Source organism: Podarcis bocagei (genome assembly GCF_964188305.1).
Source record: "Podarcis bocagei genome assembly, chromosome: 4".
In the NCBI taxonomy this organism is placed as follows: domain Eukaryota; kingdom Metazoa; phylum Chordata; class Lepidosauria; order Squamata; family Lacertidae; genus Podarcis; species Podarcis bocagei.
This window is the reverse complement of record NC_138128.1, coordinates 93,668,388-93,685,121: the sequence shown is the minus strand read 5'-3', so window position 1 is coordinate 93,685,121 and position 16,734 is coordinate 93,668,388. Positions and strand designations below refer to the sequence as shown.

Genomic DNA, 16,734 nt, shown 5'->3' with positions numbered 1-16,734 from the left:
CGTCCCTGAGCCCAGTAAACAGCCCTCTGCCTTGTGGAGGGGCAGTTTGGGAGTTCCTGTCTTTTGGACCCCTAGAACTTAACCCTCACGTAAGCTGTGAGTTACCTGTACACCACTGAGTGCAAGTAGCTTAAGGACACTGGTCACTCAATATTTTTCTACCATGGGGTAGAAAAACTGTGCACACTTTTCTGGGTAAGAATATGCAAGCGATGTTCTGTTCCATTTAAATGCATACAGAAGCTGCTTTGTACAGTACACAGAAAAACCAAACACTTCAACAAATGTTCATGATGTTTTGTACAGCCATTTAAGGGGGGAAATGCATAAGCAGCCTCGGTCCAGTATACCTGAAGGAGCGTCTCCACCCCCATTGTTCTGCCTGGACATGAGGTCCAGCGCCGAGGGCCTTCTGGCAGTTGAAGTAGCTTCGGGTTGAGCATTTTCGGGTTGCGCTCTGTGGCGACCCGGAAGTAATGGAACGCGTTACTTCCGGGTTTCACCCCTCGCACATCCGCAGACGCTCAGAATGACGTCACGCACATGCGCGGAAGTGGCGAATCGCAACCCACGCAGACACGGGTTGCGTTCGCATCCAGAGGTACTGCTGTATTTTAATATTTTGTTGGAAGTCGCCCAGAGTGGCTGGGGAAACCCAGATGGGCAGGTTATAAATATTAATAAATATTATTATTAATAATTATTTCAACCAGTGATATTCAAGGTGATGTGCATTTACTGGCAAAAATGTTTCAATAATATATTGCTAATGTCACTCTGTATAAACAATAAAACTGTTAACTCAGCTTTTAAGAGATCTAAAATTGAATCACCGAAACAATACAATGGATTCAGTACCTGTCTCCGTTCTCGGCGGGATAAAGTGCTGCCATGAAGAATTCTCCAGAGCATCCTTGCAGCAATTTTTGTATCAATCCACAACAATCGAAAGCCATGATAGTAGTGCTTCAGTTCATCAACAATTCTCTGTCCTATAGATTTTTTAACTATGCTTTCTTCTACTGTTGGGCTATAAATTGGGCCCCCTTCTTCCAGTTTCTTATTTTTATCCTTGAGAGACTTAAGCGACTTTTCTACCACGGAGTCATCATAACGGGGTTGTGAAGAATGCCACTGTCGTACTGGAAGATAACATGGCCCCAAAACACCTCCATTAGCAGTCGGTGACCACAGGTCAAACGATCTCAAAGCTGTAAAGTGCCTTTGTCCTGATCCTTCAGTCCGATTGTAATCCCCTTTTGCAAAGCAAGCGTAAACAGGAGAGGCACTAGTGCAATATTTAAAATGAGCTGTCCTGTAAAAAAAGAAGTGAGTGTTTGTATTTACATGGCACATCGTACTCCACAATTCTTCGCATTTACCTTTACCCTATGAGTATACAAAACTAAGATAGTGATATGAAGGACCATCCAAAAAGATTTGTATGAGTGGAGATATAAACCCAACACTCTTTCCACTACACCTTAAAGGCCCTCTGACAAAATCTATTCTGCTAAAAGACTTGCACACCAGATCACAACTATCAAGTTCTTGTTTCATGCTTGACAAGTTTACAGCTTCGTTTAGCAAAGTGTGTTATATTAGGATTTAATCCAAACCTACAAAAAAGTTTGAAGCAAGATGAAATGCCTTTTACTTAGAATTCAGCAGCTAGAATTCACTCTCTCCGGACTATTACTTACAGCTGGGAATGGGAACCTCCGCCCCATTCTTGACCTGCCAAGGGGCTCAATGGGGCCCATGAGGACACTTTCCCCAAACTGTACCCGACCTGTAATCAGGTGGTATCACTGGTCTTGGCAACTTAAAAGGAAAGCACAGGGAAATTCCTACCCTATGAAGGGGGAGGTACTGGTGACCACAGATTAATAGGCTTGTTTAAAAAGGCCAGAAAGTTTGAGGAGCATTTCAATATATCCAGTTCAGTTTAAGCACTCATTTTATATACAGGCACACCCCCATTTCATGTGCATTCCACTCATGTGCAACTGCATTTATGCATGCTGTCACAAAATAACTGATTTGAACCAGCATATGCTGCCAAAATGGCACGAAAAGAGTAGAAGAAATGGAGAGCAGGGGCAGCAACATTATTTCTTGGGGGTAGGGGAGAAACTAGATAAGAAACCATGTCCAGCAACGTCCAAGACTAACAGGGAGAACGCCGAAAGGCCTCGCAGTGGTGCTGGGCCCCAGAAGCCACCTACCCCCAATTCAACTTTCCAGTCTTCAGAGGCAGGCAGGGCGCACGAGTAGAACAGCACATTGCTGCCCAGGGAAGGTGGGTGGAATCTGCTGAGAGAGCCACTTCCCAGCCTCTCTCAACACCACTCTCACCACTTTACGTGATTTCACATATACAAGTGGAGTCTGGGAACATAACCCATGTGCAAGTAGGGGGACGCCTGTAATCATTTCTACTGTGGATGTCTGCATGATTAATTTGTTTCCTCATACGTTATGAGGAAAACAAACTAATCTCTAACTTTTTGAACTATTGGGGAAACTCAGTTGCTTTGGATTATTTATGATCAGCATCCCATTGAGGGAAAGTGATCTTCTGAATATGTTTACTTACGTATGATTTATTAGCCTCAGGGATGCACAGCTAAAACAAGCACGGTTTTCCAAATGACCTAGAAGTAAAAAATAAAATAAAAAAGAGTCTGTAAACCAGTAGATTGCAATACAATACACTGACCATTTGTAGCGGCACCAACATCAAAACATCTTTGTTCAATACTGCTAGATCACTGCAAACAGAAACATTAATATGTTGTATCCTCAGGACAGGTTACAAGAAGCCTTCAGGAGACTGGGTGATGAGCAAAGAAAGCAGATTATTCAAATAAAACTATATCGTAAGTCTCAAAGCCCAGCAATAACAGCAGCAAATGATTCAGTTTGATTTCATTTAATTTTTAACTTGTACACTCTCTTTCCTATAAAAATTTTCAATAGAACTAAAAACAAGTTGTCAAAATTCAAGAATTCATTTCACATTCAAGATTATAAACTAGAATCAACAAACAGAACAAAATCACCCCACCAATTGCAAAATGTTAAATAAGCTGCACTGTAGTGCCTCTCACTCTCCAAAACATTATACATTTTATGTTTCTAGAAGCTATACTTTATGTCGTTCAAATATTAATTTTAAAATTATATATCTGGATAATTATTTAAATACCTGTGGTTAGGCAACTGTATGTATTGTCTTTATATGTAGTTTTAATATATGAATGATACACACTTGTACTGAGATGTGCTCTGCTTTATTTGTATTTAAAAATGGATTTTTAATTATTATTTATTTTACAATTTGTTTTTTAATGTCAGTCTACAGTTACACCTTGCAATACTTAAGGCATGGTCATTAGTGGATAACAGACCATTCTTAGAAGCACTTAAGGCTACTTAAGAAGCACATACAAGATAAGATTAGCAATGAGATTCTAAGGGGATTTTAGAAAGAAAACAAGTGATTATCTTATTAAAGCTGAAAAAACACACAATAAAACTAATAAGAAAAATATACAGACCACAACAAAATGCAATCAAACAAAGCCAGTGTATGGCATACAACTGTTAGTATAAGGAAAAGGCAGGAGACAGAAATGCTTCTAAATTAGATCTGGGGATTAGTCACACTAGGAATACTCTGCAACTGCACATGTGCCATGTTTCACCTGAGATTTGGCACCTCACACAAAGCCTAGAGTAAACAGAAAGGCACGAGAGTGTCTGAAGTTTTCTACTGTTTAAAAATAAATACGTTTGTAGCCTTCATTGTTGCAGATATCTTTAAAGTCTTCAAAAGGATATCGTGTTGAAGTGATAACATTTCTGTATCATGAATGACTAAATGCATAGCCTAGACACTTTTCCACCTAATTATCACCAGACACTAAGTCACATCACAAAGACTAGTTCTATAGGTCTCAGACATTAATTACACCACAAAGTATGTACATTCAGAAGTCTGTTCCCAGTAATCTTTGAGATATATTTTATACACCCATCAGTTTAATGGTCCCCAGATCAAAGTTCACTGAACACTTCACCTGAAGGAGTTATTGAATCACATTTTCAAAGGTTTCATAAAGAAGCTGCACTTAGAACAGTGAATAGAGGATTAACTAGTGCCATGCCAGTCCACCAGCTCCATCTTGCACCCTCCAGATGCAATCATTAGGCTGGGGACCTCTATTCCAATGGCTTCATAATGAAATTCGTCTTTAAGCTTCTGAATAATGACTGCAGCCCAAGGTGTGTACCTCCTTAAAGAGAACATGCCTCCTATGAGACTCACGACTTACCTAGACTAGCAGCTGCTAGCATGGGGACTGGGAATGAAACAGTGAAACTGCAATTGACTGGTGCTCAAATTCAGAGTGTCAATAACCTTCATAACGTTAAGCCTAGAAGCATTCCAAGGCTTTGCTTCATGCTATTATTTTACTTATTTGATCCCTACATGGCTATTTTTGGACATCATAGCAACCTGAATTGTACTAGAACACCAGACTCAATATTAACTCCAGGGTGCATCACCATTCCTTCTCACCTGCATAAAGGCACAACAGAAAGCAAACTATCCCACAAGCAAAGACCTGTATAATATGCACTATACCAATAACCTAAGCTGAAGATGGCAACACACTCCACCAATCACATCAAGAGATATTAATATTGCAATATTGCACAATAATGCATTGCACCTAAAGCCATCTTAATGCAGAGTCAGGTCATAAACCTCTATTGCCCAGTTCCAGGCACTCTGGAGAGCCAGTGGTGGCAGAGTGATTAGTGGCAGACTAGGACCTGTGAGAGACGAGGGCTCAAATCCCCCCACTCAGCCATGAAGCTCTCTAGGTAAACTTGGGGACCAGTTGCTGCCTCTCAACCTAACTCTACCTCACAGGGTGGTGGTGAGGAATGAAGGAGGTGAATTATTATTATTATTATTATTATTATTATTATTATTATTAATACTACGCCCATCTGGCTTGGTTTCCCCAACCATTCCAGGCAGCTTCCAGCAGAGGAGTAAAAACAGATTAAAACTTCAAACATTAAAAACTTCCCTAAACAGGGCTGCCTTCAGATGTCTTCTCAAAGTCAGATAGTTGTTTATTTCCTTAACATATGATGGGAGGGTGTTCCACAGGGCAGGTGCCACTACCGTGAAGGCCCTCTGCCTGGTTTCCTGTCATCTCACTTCTTGCAGTGAGGGAACCGCCAGAAGGCCCTTGGAGGTGGACCTCAGTGTCCGAGCTAAACAATGGGGGTGGAGACGCTCCTTCAGGTATACTGGGCCGAGGCCATTTAGGGCTTTAAAGAGAATGAAGGCACAGGAACAAGGCTGGCCGTTTAGGGATTTAAAAGTCAGCACCAACACTTTGAATTGTGCTGGGAAACATACTGGGAGCCAATGCAGGTCTTTAAGGACCGGTGTAATATGGTCTCGGCAGCCACTCCCAGTCACCAGTCGCATTCTGGATTAGTTGTAGTTTCCAGGTCACCTTCAAAGGTAGCCCCACATAGAGTGCATTGCAGTAGTCCAAGCGGGAGATAACCAGAGCATGCACCACTCTTGTGAGACAGTCTGTGGGCAGAACCACCCAACTCCACCTCCAGCTCTTTGGAGAAAAGGGTGGGATATAAAGGCAGTGCAAGGCAATCAGCCACACTCTGGCAGCAGCTCTCTGGAGACACAAGAGACCAGGGTTCAAATCACGCTCAGGCATGAAAGCTCGCTGGGGTGACCTTGGCAGCCTGTAACTGCCTGTCAACTCAACACTACCTCCTCACAGGGTTGGTTGTTCTTGTAGCGGGGATTAAATGAGTAAGAGGGAGCAAACCACGGAAGCTCCTCGGAGAAAACGGTGGGATATAAATCCAAGAAGTAAGTAAGTAAACAAATAAACAAACACGCTGTGGCAGCAGCCTTTCCAAACTATGGGTCCCTGGTGGTTGTTGGACTACGACTCCCATGATTCCTAGCTATCACGGCCGGCGGTGGGGGATGATGGGAGTTGTAGTTCCTCAACATCCGGAACGGTTACCGGCGCCGGAGGCTCAGGGCCTTCTCGAAGCCATGCTGAGGGGGCTCTAAGGCTGACTTGTTGCAGCCGCTCCCCCTCACGGAGCTCCCCCATACCCCAGGCCCGCCCCACCGGCGCCAGGCCCGGCTGTCCCCACCGCTTTCCTTCTCCCGCTCCCCGGTCCGACGCCGCCCTCACCGGCCTCGGGCTCCCAGCGCAGGCGCCTGGGGACGGAGCAGGCGCCCCGGCCGCAGCGCGCCAGCAGCACGAACGCCATCTCTCCACCCGCAGGACGAGGCTGCCGGTCCGGCCTAGAGAGCCGCGTCCGCTCGCTCGCCTCGCCGGGCCACTTTTCTCCTCAGGAGCCGCCCGCGCGGGGTGGAGACGGAGCCAGGTGCATGCTGGGAGAGGGAGTCTTCCGAGGGAGGGGAGAAGCGGCGCACGCCGGGAAGCGGAGCCCGGCGCCTCGAACCGATTCCCGCGGAATCCCGTTGGACGGCCGAGTGGCCAATCGGAGCCGCCGGCTCCTGATACGCTGAGCCCGAGGCCGCGCCTGGAGCCTCCGGGGCGGCTCCGGGCGCCATTTTTGTTTTTTTTACCTCATCCCTTGAGGGGAAGCGGCGGCTTCCTCACGGGGAGCGGGAAAATTTATAGAGGCGGCTGCAATGGGATGCCTCTCCCCGCCTAAACTTAAGGGCGGCAGGAAACTCCTGGAGGGGGGGTCATTGTTTTGTTTGTTACTGCGTTATGTTAGGATTACTGTATTATTATTATTACATTTGTAGCCTCCTTTTCCTCCGTGTAGCCCATGGTTTTCACAACATTATAAACAAGCAAACATAAATCATAGCTTTATTGAAAATTACACTTAACATTTTTAGGTGACTTCCTCACTTCCCCTTGGTTGAATTTCATTGCATATCCTTTTAACGGTTTTCCAAATCACAGTTCTTATAAAATTTAACCTAAACATTAACATCCTTAGATCTTCACATTATGAAATTAAACATATTAATTCATCTCTTAACATAAATAAAAACCTAAGCCAATTAAGTATCTGCAAGCTGTTTTCAGTTAATTTAACTTAACATATTTAACGAAGTAATCATTAAATTTAATCGACTCTTGATACTCCTCCTTCTGGTCGCAGACTCTTCCAGTTAGGTCGGCTAGCTCCGAAAAATCCATCATCTTCATCTGCCATTCTTCTATTGCTGGTAATTCTTGGGTGTAGCCCGTGTTTAGCTTCACAACAATGACCCTGTGATACAGACTAGGCCGAGAGAGGCAGTAGATGTCACACCACGTCACATCCAGCGAGCTTCAAGGGAACATTTGAACCCAGGGCTCTCCCAGATCCGATTCCAGCACTTTGACCTCTACACCCAGTGCTATTTTTCTAGAAAAAAGAGGTGCCTCTTATAATGGGAATGGCGCTGTTATGTACTGAGTTGAATAGGATCCAAAATGCAGCAGTCTGATTGGTCTGCAGGAACCACCCAATCCAGCCCCAGATGGAAGTGAATCCACAACCTGATTGGCCTACAGGACAATTCCAGAATTAACCAATCACGTGCAGCCCATTGTGTAAATAATGTATATAAAGCAGATACTTTGGGGAAACTTCCATTCCCTCCTCACCACTATGAGCTGAATAAAGAGCATGAAATCCACTCTCGACTCTGAGTATATTTCAGGCGCCCACCTGAGAGGTGCCAAAGCTGAGTTTCAGTTAGTTCTGACTGGGGGGGAAAGCCTTGCATTCAACTACAACTGGCCTAGGACAAAAAACCATGTGGCGCTCCACTTGCCACTTTTCCACCCCAGGATGACAAGGAACCATAAGTAAGCAATCCTTGGGTTTCGTTAGTTGGTCGGCTACAAATCCACCTAGCAGTAAACCTCATCCAGTTCAGAGCATCTACTTAAACAAAGTAAATTAATCATGCTGGGCAAACCATAGAACTGTAGAGTTGGAAGGGACCGGGAGAGACAACTAGCCCAACCCCATGCAGAAATATCAGCTAAAGCATCCATGACAAAGGGCCATCCAACCCCTGCTTAAAAACCTCCCAAAGAAGGAGTCCACCACCTCCCATGGGAGTTTGTTCCACTGTCAAACAGCTCTTGCTGTCAGTTATTCCTGATGTTTAGTTGGAATCTCATTTCTTGTAGCTTGAAGCCATTGAATCATAGAATCATAGAATCATAGAGTTGGAAGAGACCACAAGGGCCATCGAGTCCAACCCCCTGCCAAGCAGGAAACACCATCAGAGCATTCCTGACATATGGTTGTCAAGCCTCTGCTTAAAGACCTCCAAAGTAGGAGACTCCACCACACTCCTTGGCAGCAAATTCCACTGTCGAACAGCTCTTACTGTCAGGAAGTTCTTCCTAATGTTTAGGTGGAATCTTTTTTCTTGTAGTTTGGATCCATTGCTCCGTGTCCGCTTCTCTGGAGCAGCAGAAAACAACCTTTCTCCCTCCTCTATGTGACATCCTTTTATATATTTGAACATGGCTATCATATCACCCCTTAACCTCCTCTTCTCCAGGCTAAACATGCCCAGCTCCCTTAACTGTTCCTCATAAGGCATCGTTTCCAGGCCTTTGACCATTTTGGTTGCCCTCCTCTGGACACGTTCCAGTTTGTCAGTGTCCTTCTTGAATTGTGGTGCCCAGAACTGGACACAGTACTCCAGGTGAGGTCTGACCAGAGCAGAATACAGTGGCACTATTACTTCCCTTGATCTAGATGCTATACTCCTATTGATGCAGCCCAGAATTGCATTGGCTTTTTTAGCTGCCACGTCACACTGTTGGCTCATGTCAAGTTTGTGGTCAACCAAGACTCCTAGATCCTTTTCACATGTACTGCTCTCAAGCCAGGTGTCACCCATCTTGTATTTGTGCCTCTCATTTTTTTTTGCCCAAGTGCAATACTTTACATTTCTCCCTGTTAAAATTCATCTTGTTTGTTTTGGCCCAGTTCTCTAATCTGTCAAGGTCGTTTTGAAGTGTGATCGTGTCCTCTGGGGTGTTAGCCACCCCTCCCAGTTTGGTGTCATCTGCAAATTTGATCAGGATGCCCTTGAGTCCATCATCCAAGTCGTTGATAAAGATGTTGAATAAGACCGGGCCCAAGACAGAACCCTGTGGCACCCCACTAGTCACTTTTCTCCAGGATGAAGAGGAACCATTGATGAGCACCCTTTGGGTTCGGTCAGTCAGCCAGTTACAAATCCACTGAGTGGTAGCATAGTCAAGACAGCATTTTACCAGTTTCTTTACAAGAATATCATGGGGCACCTTGTCAAATGCCTTGCTGAAATCAAGGTAGGCTACATCCACTACGTTCCCTTCATCTACCAGGCTTGTAATTCTGTCAAAAAACGAGATCAGGTTAGTCTGACATGACTTATTTTTCAGAAATCCATGCTGACTATTGGTGATTTGAGTCCTGCCCTCAAGCAGAGGAAAACAAGCTTTTATCTTTAAAAAAATTAAATGGCTGTCATTTCTCCTCTCAACCTCCTCTTTTCCAGGCTAAACATACCCAACTCCCTCAACCTTTCCTCACAAGGCTTGGTTTCCAGACCCCTGATCATCCTGGTTGCCCTCATTTGCACACATTTCAGCTTGTCAACACCCTTCCTTATTGTGGCTTCCAGAACAGTACTCCAGGTGTGGTTTGACCAAGACAGAATAGAGTAGACCTATGACTTACCAGGATCTGGACATTACAGTTGATGCAGTCTAGAATAGCATTAGCTTCTTTCCTTTTTCCTTTTTCGCTGCTGCATCACACTTGTTGGCTCATGTTCAGCTAGAAGCTTACATTCATCCTCACTGAAATTCATTTTGATCGTTTTGGCCCAGTTCTCCAATCTGTAAAGTTGATATTGAATCCCGGTGCTGTCTTCTGTGGCATTAACTACCCCTCCCAGTTTGGTGTCAGTCAACCAGCTACAAATCCACCTAACAGCTATTTTGTCTGGCCCACATTTTACCAGATTCTCTGTTAGAATATCATGGGGGACTTTGTCCAGAGGGTTACTGGAATCAATATACACTATGTCCAAGGCCCATCTGTGTCTCCATTTTGCAGACTTGCTGTTGGCTGGCAGGGAACAAATAGGCATATTCAGAATTAATTCCTGGATGTCAAGATCCAAGTTTGGTGCAAGTACTCTTTGGTGAGAACCCCAGCAGAGATTTAAAATCACAAAATAAGGACGAGTTAGTAAAGTTATGATAAAGTGGGTGGTCTATTTTGGCTATAAGATTGAATATGACAAATGGGTTAAATTATGGAACATAGGTATGAAATTTACAGCATGCTCCACCTTAAGAGAAAATTTAGGAAAAATGATGTACCGGTGGTATATCACCCCGGTTAAATTGGCCAAAATGTATAAATAGAGTAATAAAGCCTGTTGGAAATGTAAAGTAAAAGATGGGGATCTCTACCACATGTGGTGGGAGTGTGAAAAGATGGAAAAAAGGGGGGATTTAATATATAATGAACTGAAGAAACTTCTTAAGTACACATTCCCCCCCAAACCGGAAGCTTTTCTATTAGGGATCATAGGGGAGGAAGTTAAGAAGGAGGACCATAAATTATTCCAATATGTCTCCTCTCCAGGGCTTTCCCCAAGCAATCAGAGACTGGTGTCTTTGTGTAGCCTGTCTTTGCTCTGCCCATTTCATGCCTCTCCTGGTTCTGGGAGTCAGGGGGAGGGAAGCTTGTTGCAGCAGGAGGTGGAGACACCCCTGACTGTTCACCAGCCAGACTCACCTCTGCCTCTTAACCTCCCTCCTGCCACTCACCTGCTTCAGCCTCCTATTCAGGACTTCTCCATTCTCTCTCGACTTTCCTGGCTCACCAATCCCTGTTACCTCTGCAGCGTTCAACACCTCTTCCAAGTCTTCTCCCTCTTTTCCTTCTGACTACTCATTTTTGTCCCACCACCGCTTCCCGGGCAGAGCCGTAGCTATTGGGGGTGGGGAGGTGAAATATACTCGGAGTCGAGAGTGGATTTCATGGTTTTTATTCAGCTCATGGTGTTGAGGAAGAATGGAAGTTCCCCCACAATATCTGCTTTATATACATTATTTACACAATGGGTTGCACATGACTGGCTAATTCTGGGATTCTCCTTTAGGCCAATCAGGTTGTGGATTCACTTCCACCTGGAGCTGGATTGGGTGGCTCCTGCAGACCAATCATACTGCTTCATTGTTCTAGGACCAATCAGACTGCTGCATTCTGAATCCTATTGTTCTAGGACCAATCAGACTGCTGCATTTTGGATCCTATTCAACTCAGTACATAACAGGAGGCTTGCTGGGATTTTAGCCCCAGGTGAAGCCTGCAAAGGGGCACCATTGAGGCTCCCAGCCTGTGTGCGGTGCCAAACTGGGTCTTTGGCCAGGTGAAATAAAACCTAGTTTTGCCCCTGCCCCGGGCTCTGAGCCTTCTTCCCATGGCGTTCCTCAGCATCCATTACAGAAGATGGAGCAAGCTTGTTTTCTCCTTTCTCCTTTCAATGGATTCAAGTTACAAGAAAGGAATTTCCTCCTAAACATCAGGAAGAACTTCGGTCAGTAAGAGCTGTTGAACAGTGGAACTGACTCCCTCTGGAGCTGATGAACTGGACTCTCCTTCCTTGGACGTTTTTAAGCAGAGATTGGATGGCCATCTGTCATGGATGCTTTAGCTGGACTAGATGACCCTCAGGGTCCCTTCCAACTCTAGGCTTGCACCATTAATCAAGCAACTCCTTTTCTGCTGCTTATAATGAATGCTATCTTAATACTATTTTTTCTAAGGATGCTGTTATTATTTACTGTAAATTGGTTTCTCTTGCCTAAGGCAACCCAAAGCAACTTGCAACCAACCAACGAATCGAATCCACCCCACATAGATGCATTGAAAACAAGGGGGATAATAAACACGTTAAACCCCCCCCACCACCACCCGTTTTTATGTTCTTGTTAATACCGTTTTAATGCTGCGAAAGGCTCTGGAACCTTATGGAGGGCTCCATATAAAACGGATTTTGTTATGGTTTCTTATGTTATCTATCTACCTATTTCTATCTATAATATTATGATTTAAAATGGATTTTGCTACGGTTTTCTCAACTAAGAGCCTTGTGGGTGTGTACGGATATATAAAGGCAGGGCGCGATTCTCCTCCTCCCTCGCTCGCTCGCGTCCCGCCTCCGAATCGGGTCCCCCTCCCTCCCACCCGAGGGCGCCGCGTGCGCGCCCCTCCCCTCCGGCTTGCGCGGCTGGTTTGAATGAACCGCTTCGGGAGTTGCGGCGCGAAGGCGGCGCCGGCCAATCAGAGCGGCGCATTTTTCGCGCTGGTTTTGGGCTGCGGGGGGGGGGGCGGCGGCGGTGAGGCGCAGGAGGCGGAGACCAAAGGGGACGCTCGTTCGCTCACTCGGTCTGTCGGCGGCCCGTTCGCTCGCTCGCTTGCTCGGGGGGAGGAGGGGGCGGCCGGGGAAGAAGGAGCCCACCGCCCAGGAAGAGACGAGGCGGCCGAGAGAAAGAGCGAGGCCCCCGCCTCAGCACGCCTCAGCAGCAGGTCAGTGGCGGGAGGGCGGCCGGGCCGGCCTTCCCTCAGGGGTTGCGGGGCGGGGGCGCGCCTGCCGTTCTTTCCCGCGCGCCCGTCTCGCGGGGGGGGGGGTGTCTCCGCGTCCCGCCTGCCTCCTTCCGAGGCGGGAGGCGGGCTGCCCTCGCCCGAGGCACGGAGCCGCTTTTTCCACCTCAGGCGCCTCCTCTCCTTCCCTGCCTCGGGGGGGGGGTTCCGGCGCCCCCTCGCACCCCCCACCCCAGAAAGACGCCCCTCGGGGCCGGCCGCCCCTGCAGGCGCTTGCCCGCCACCCCACCGGGGTCGGGGCGCCTTCCTGCTCCGCCTCTGCGGGAGACGTAACTCGGGAAGAAAGGGTCAGAAGTGGAAACGGGGCCCGGAGTTGGGAGTCTCGGGGGAGGACGGGGGCCGGGGCGGGCTGGGAGGCTTTTCTCCTCCCTCGGCCTCGGGACCCGGTTGTGGGGTCGCCCGATCGAGGGCTTCCCTTGGCCGGAGGTAGCAGCTGCTGCGGCCGCCGCTTCTTGCCTGGGCTGCGAGAGGGAGGGGGCGAGGATGCAACTCCGGGAACGTATGGGCAGGGAAGGAAGCCATGTTTGATTCATTCCCCACCAAGGGAGCGCTGTGCGGTTGGGGATGCGGTGCGCCAGCCCTGCTGCTCGGCGTATGGGAAAGGGATGCAATAAGCCCTCCTAGGGCGCGCTCCCTCTTCGGCTTAAGCCTGGCTGTGAAGGGGGCCGATTGGCCTGGGAGGACCTTTTCTCCTGACCACCCACCAACCAAACCCCGCCCGCCCGCCCGCACATCGCCAGCTTGGCCCGATGTCCTTCTGGCAAGAAGGAAAAGCCTCGGTCGCATTTCCCACTGGGGAAATGGGATTGCAAAGGACGCCTCTGGGGCTACTTCACAACGCAGCAACTGCTGCCCCCCCCCTCCGAGGGGAAGGGGGCCACACGGTCTTGCATCTCCTAGGACTGAAACGTTTCAGATCTTTTTTTGCTAGGGAATTAAAAGCCAATAATAGATCGCTCTTTTATTTCGCGTTGCCACGTGCATGGGTTTCTGCATTCCTAGGGATGCGCAAGCCAGTCTGGGGCAATTGATCAGAGAGACTGACTTCCTAGGGTATTGAAACCTAGGGCTTTTGGGTCACCTAATTAAGAGGCATGGAAGTGGGGAAATAGACTCCATTGAAGGCATCAGAGGTGCACACTTGCTGAATCTTTGTAATGTTAAATTGCTTTAATGTACAGTGCATTAATAGATTGGTTCTTCAGTCTCTTGAAAGACAGCATTTGCTGTGCAGCTGTTAGATGGTATTCAGTAAACTTATGAGCTGACCTGAGGATTGCCCATAAAGTGCATCATGCTCCCATGAGTTCACAATGAAAACATGACAAAGGAGGGGTGTGTAATTGCTAAAATGTGATGGGAATGGAAAATCAAAAGGACTTTTAAAACTAGAGCATATAACTAACACCTATCTGCTTTAAAAGTGTGGCATTCTTTATACAGTTCTTTTGTAGAGCATATTAAACTGGTCTGTTTAACAAAAATGTGAAACATTAGAACTCAGGTGTTGTTTTGCTTACAAAGGATTGGATTTGATTCCTTCATTGGTACTTTGCAATTGATTTTGTTTGATTGGTCTCTTCTTGCTTTAGCTGTATAAACTGATTTATAATGGGTATCATTTATCACTATTCCCATGATTTTATACAAAAATCAATGCATGTTTAAATAACAAAAACAATTTCTTAAAAAATAGTCTGGTGCTGCCTATGTATATATAAAAAGAAGTAAGCCCAACTGAGTTAAGAACCAATGGCAACGAGGACTTTGGTGCTCACTGAGTGACCTTGTGCCAATCACCATGTATTATGAAATATGAGGGTCTCTTAAATAATGTGGAACTCTTCTCCTGAGCCACCCTGAAGATCCCAGTAATCTGAGCAAAGCTCCAAATGCTTTTTGCAGTTTATTTTGTCATCTACCTGTCCAAGCAAAGCCGTGTTCTCCACTCCACCCTGCCCAAGGCTTGAAGCTGGATTTAAAAGAAGTCTTTTGTCCAAAAGAACCTAACAGTTTCTGTCCAGAATCTAATGGATTTTTTTCTTGCTCTCATCACTGCTCCAATAAGATTTTACAATTCCATTTCTAATCATAGAATAGTAGAGTTGGAAGGGGCGATGAGGGTCATCTAGTTGGACCCCTGCAATCTTTTTGCTCAATGTGGGGTTCAAACCCTGAGATTAAGAGTCTCACACCCTGCCAATTGAGCTATCCCACCCATCAGCGATGCCAGCAGTATGCTGTATGTTGATTCAGTCCTCTGCTGCACTTGCAAAAGAGACACATTTGCTTGCATTTCATGTCTCATGAAAACTTGTGCCCCCTTTTGCAGGTGAGCCCCCCTAAAATGTCAGGGGTCTTCATGGGTAATAAGATATCTGAGATGCACAATATCAACAGGGATGCGGGTGGCACTGGGGTCTAAACCACTGAGTCTCTTGGGCTTGCTGATCAGAAGGTGGGTGGTTCGAATCCCCACGACGGGGTGAGCTTCCATTGTTCAGTCCCAGCTCCTGCCAACCTAGCAGTTCAAAAGCATGTCAAAGTGCAAGCAGTGGGAAGGTAAACGACGTTTCCGTGCACTCTGGTTTCCATCATGGTGTTCCATTGCGGCAGATGCGGTTTAGTCATGCTAGCCACATGTCTGCAGACAAACGCCAACTACCTCGGCCTGAAAGCGAGATGAGCGCTGCAACCCTATAGTTGCCTTTGACTGGACTTAACCGTCCAGGGGTCCTTTACCTATCACCTATCAACAGGTAAAGGGACGCGGGTGGCGCTGTGGATTAAACCACAGAGTCTAGGACTTGCCGATCAGAAGGCCGGTGGTTCAAATCCCCACGACGGGGTGACCTCCCGTTGCTAGGTCCTTGCTCCTGCCAACCTAGCAGTTCAAAAATGCAAGTAGAGAAATAGGTACCGCTCCAGCGGGAAGGTAAACGGCGTTTCCGTGCGCTGCTCTGGTTCGTCAGAAGCGGCTTAGTCATGCTGGCCACATGACCCACATGGCCAATAAAGCGAGATGAGCGTCACAACTGGACCTAATGGTCAGGGGTCCCTTTACCTTTTTATCAACAGGTAAAGTTTTCCCAGTAATTGCATTCCCATATCAAAGGCTTACCCAGTTTAATTTCTGCCCGCCACACAGCTGTTAAAGGCACAAGAATCCTGTTCTACAGCGCCAAGCCTAAATCTTACAAGGAACTTAAGAATAAAAACAACAACAAAACATTTAGGCAACTTGATAATGTTTTTAAATTTAAAAATAGTAAAAAAAAATAGACATTTAATTGTTCAGAAATGTAATATAACGTTCATAGGCAAAAAAAGTGATGAGCCATTAGTAATAAAAAACATGCACAAAGCCAATTAAGCATGTATCACTCCACCCTCCATGCTTTGATTGCTACATCAACGAAATACTCTGAGCACGTGCAGGTTCACATTTTGAACTCATTTAACTCACTGTTTTTGCTCACTTCCTGCAAGTTGCTAGCTAAATCTAAGCTACACCACATGTCTGCTGTGAAAATATGGGAGGTATAAAATGGCTGCAAAAGAGACCCTAGTATTTGTATCATTGGCGTCAAAATTTGGCTCCCTTACCAGAGTGAGGCATCTTTGTACTATGAAGGGTCATGTTTTTCTTCCTATCTCTCCCCATATTAGCACAGTTCCGCTTCAAGGCTAACCTATATTAATCTGGCCTGATTATTGTATGTTTAGCAGGATGCATAAGGTCCACTTGTATTCACCTGAGCTTACTCTCAGTTTGTTGTGGGCATTTATTCCTAAGATGAGTTATTGGGGAAGTGAGGAAAGCAGAGTGATCTGCTTTCATTTTGGAAAGGCAGTATTCTTCCTAATTGCTCATTTAAAAAAAAAAAGTTCTGTTAAAATTTTTATTTGATTTTATATACACCTCTTTTATAAAACAACTTTATGTTCTGTTTTGCCTTGGTACTGATATTTTCATTCTTGCGCCCCTTCCTAGCA

General features: G+C 46.1%; 2 protein-coding genes across 6 annotated transcripts in view; one reads left to right on the top strand and one right to left on the bottom strand.

Moving 5' to 3' along the window:
• Positions 1-12,619, bottom strand: part of LETM1 (leucine zipper and EF-hand containing transmembrane protein 1) — a 29,447-nt gene extending 16,828 nt beyond the window's left edge. For 2 of the 5 annotated variants that reach the window (XM_081191633.1, XM_081191635.1), the window contains exons 1-3: positions 6,267-6,459; positions 2,600-2,657; positions 859-1,315 (exon numbers count right to left, since the gene is read on the bottom strand). In XM_081191633.1, coding sequence (XP_081047759.1) covers positions 859-1,315; positions 2,600-2,657; positions 6,267-6,345 — 594 coding nt within the window. In that variant the 5' untranslated portion in view covers positions 6,346-6,459. Of the gene's footprint in view, positions 1-858; positions 1,316-2,599; positions 2,658-6,266; positions 6,460-12,519 lie in introns of those variants that run through there. The other 3 variants (XM_081191632.1, XM_081191634.1, XM_081191636.1) reach the window with 2 other exon arrangements.
• NSD2 (nuclear receptor binding SET domain protein 2) overlaps positions 12,558-16,734 on the top strand; it is a 69,712-nt gene continuing 65,535 nt past the window's right edge. Inside the window, exon 1 of the mRNA XM_081191957.1 lies at positions 12,558-12,663. The gene's annotated coding sequence lies outside the window, so the exon portion shown is untranslated. The remainder of the gene's footprint in view (positions 12,664-16,734) is intronic.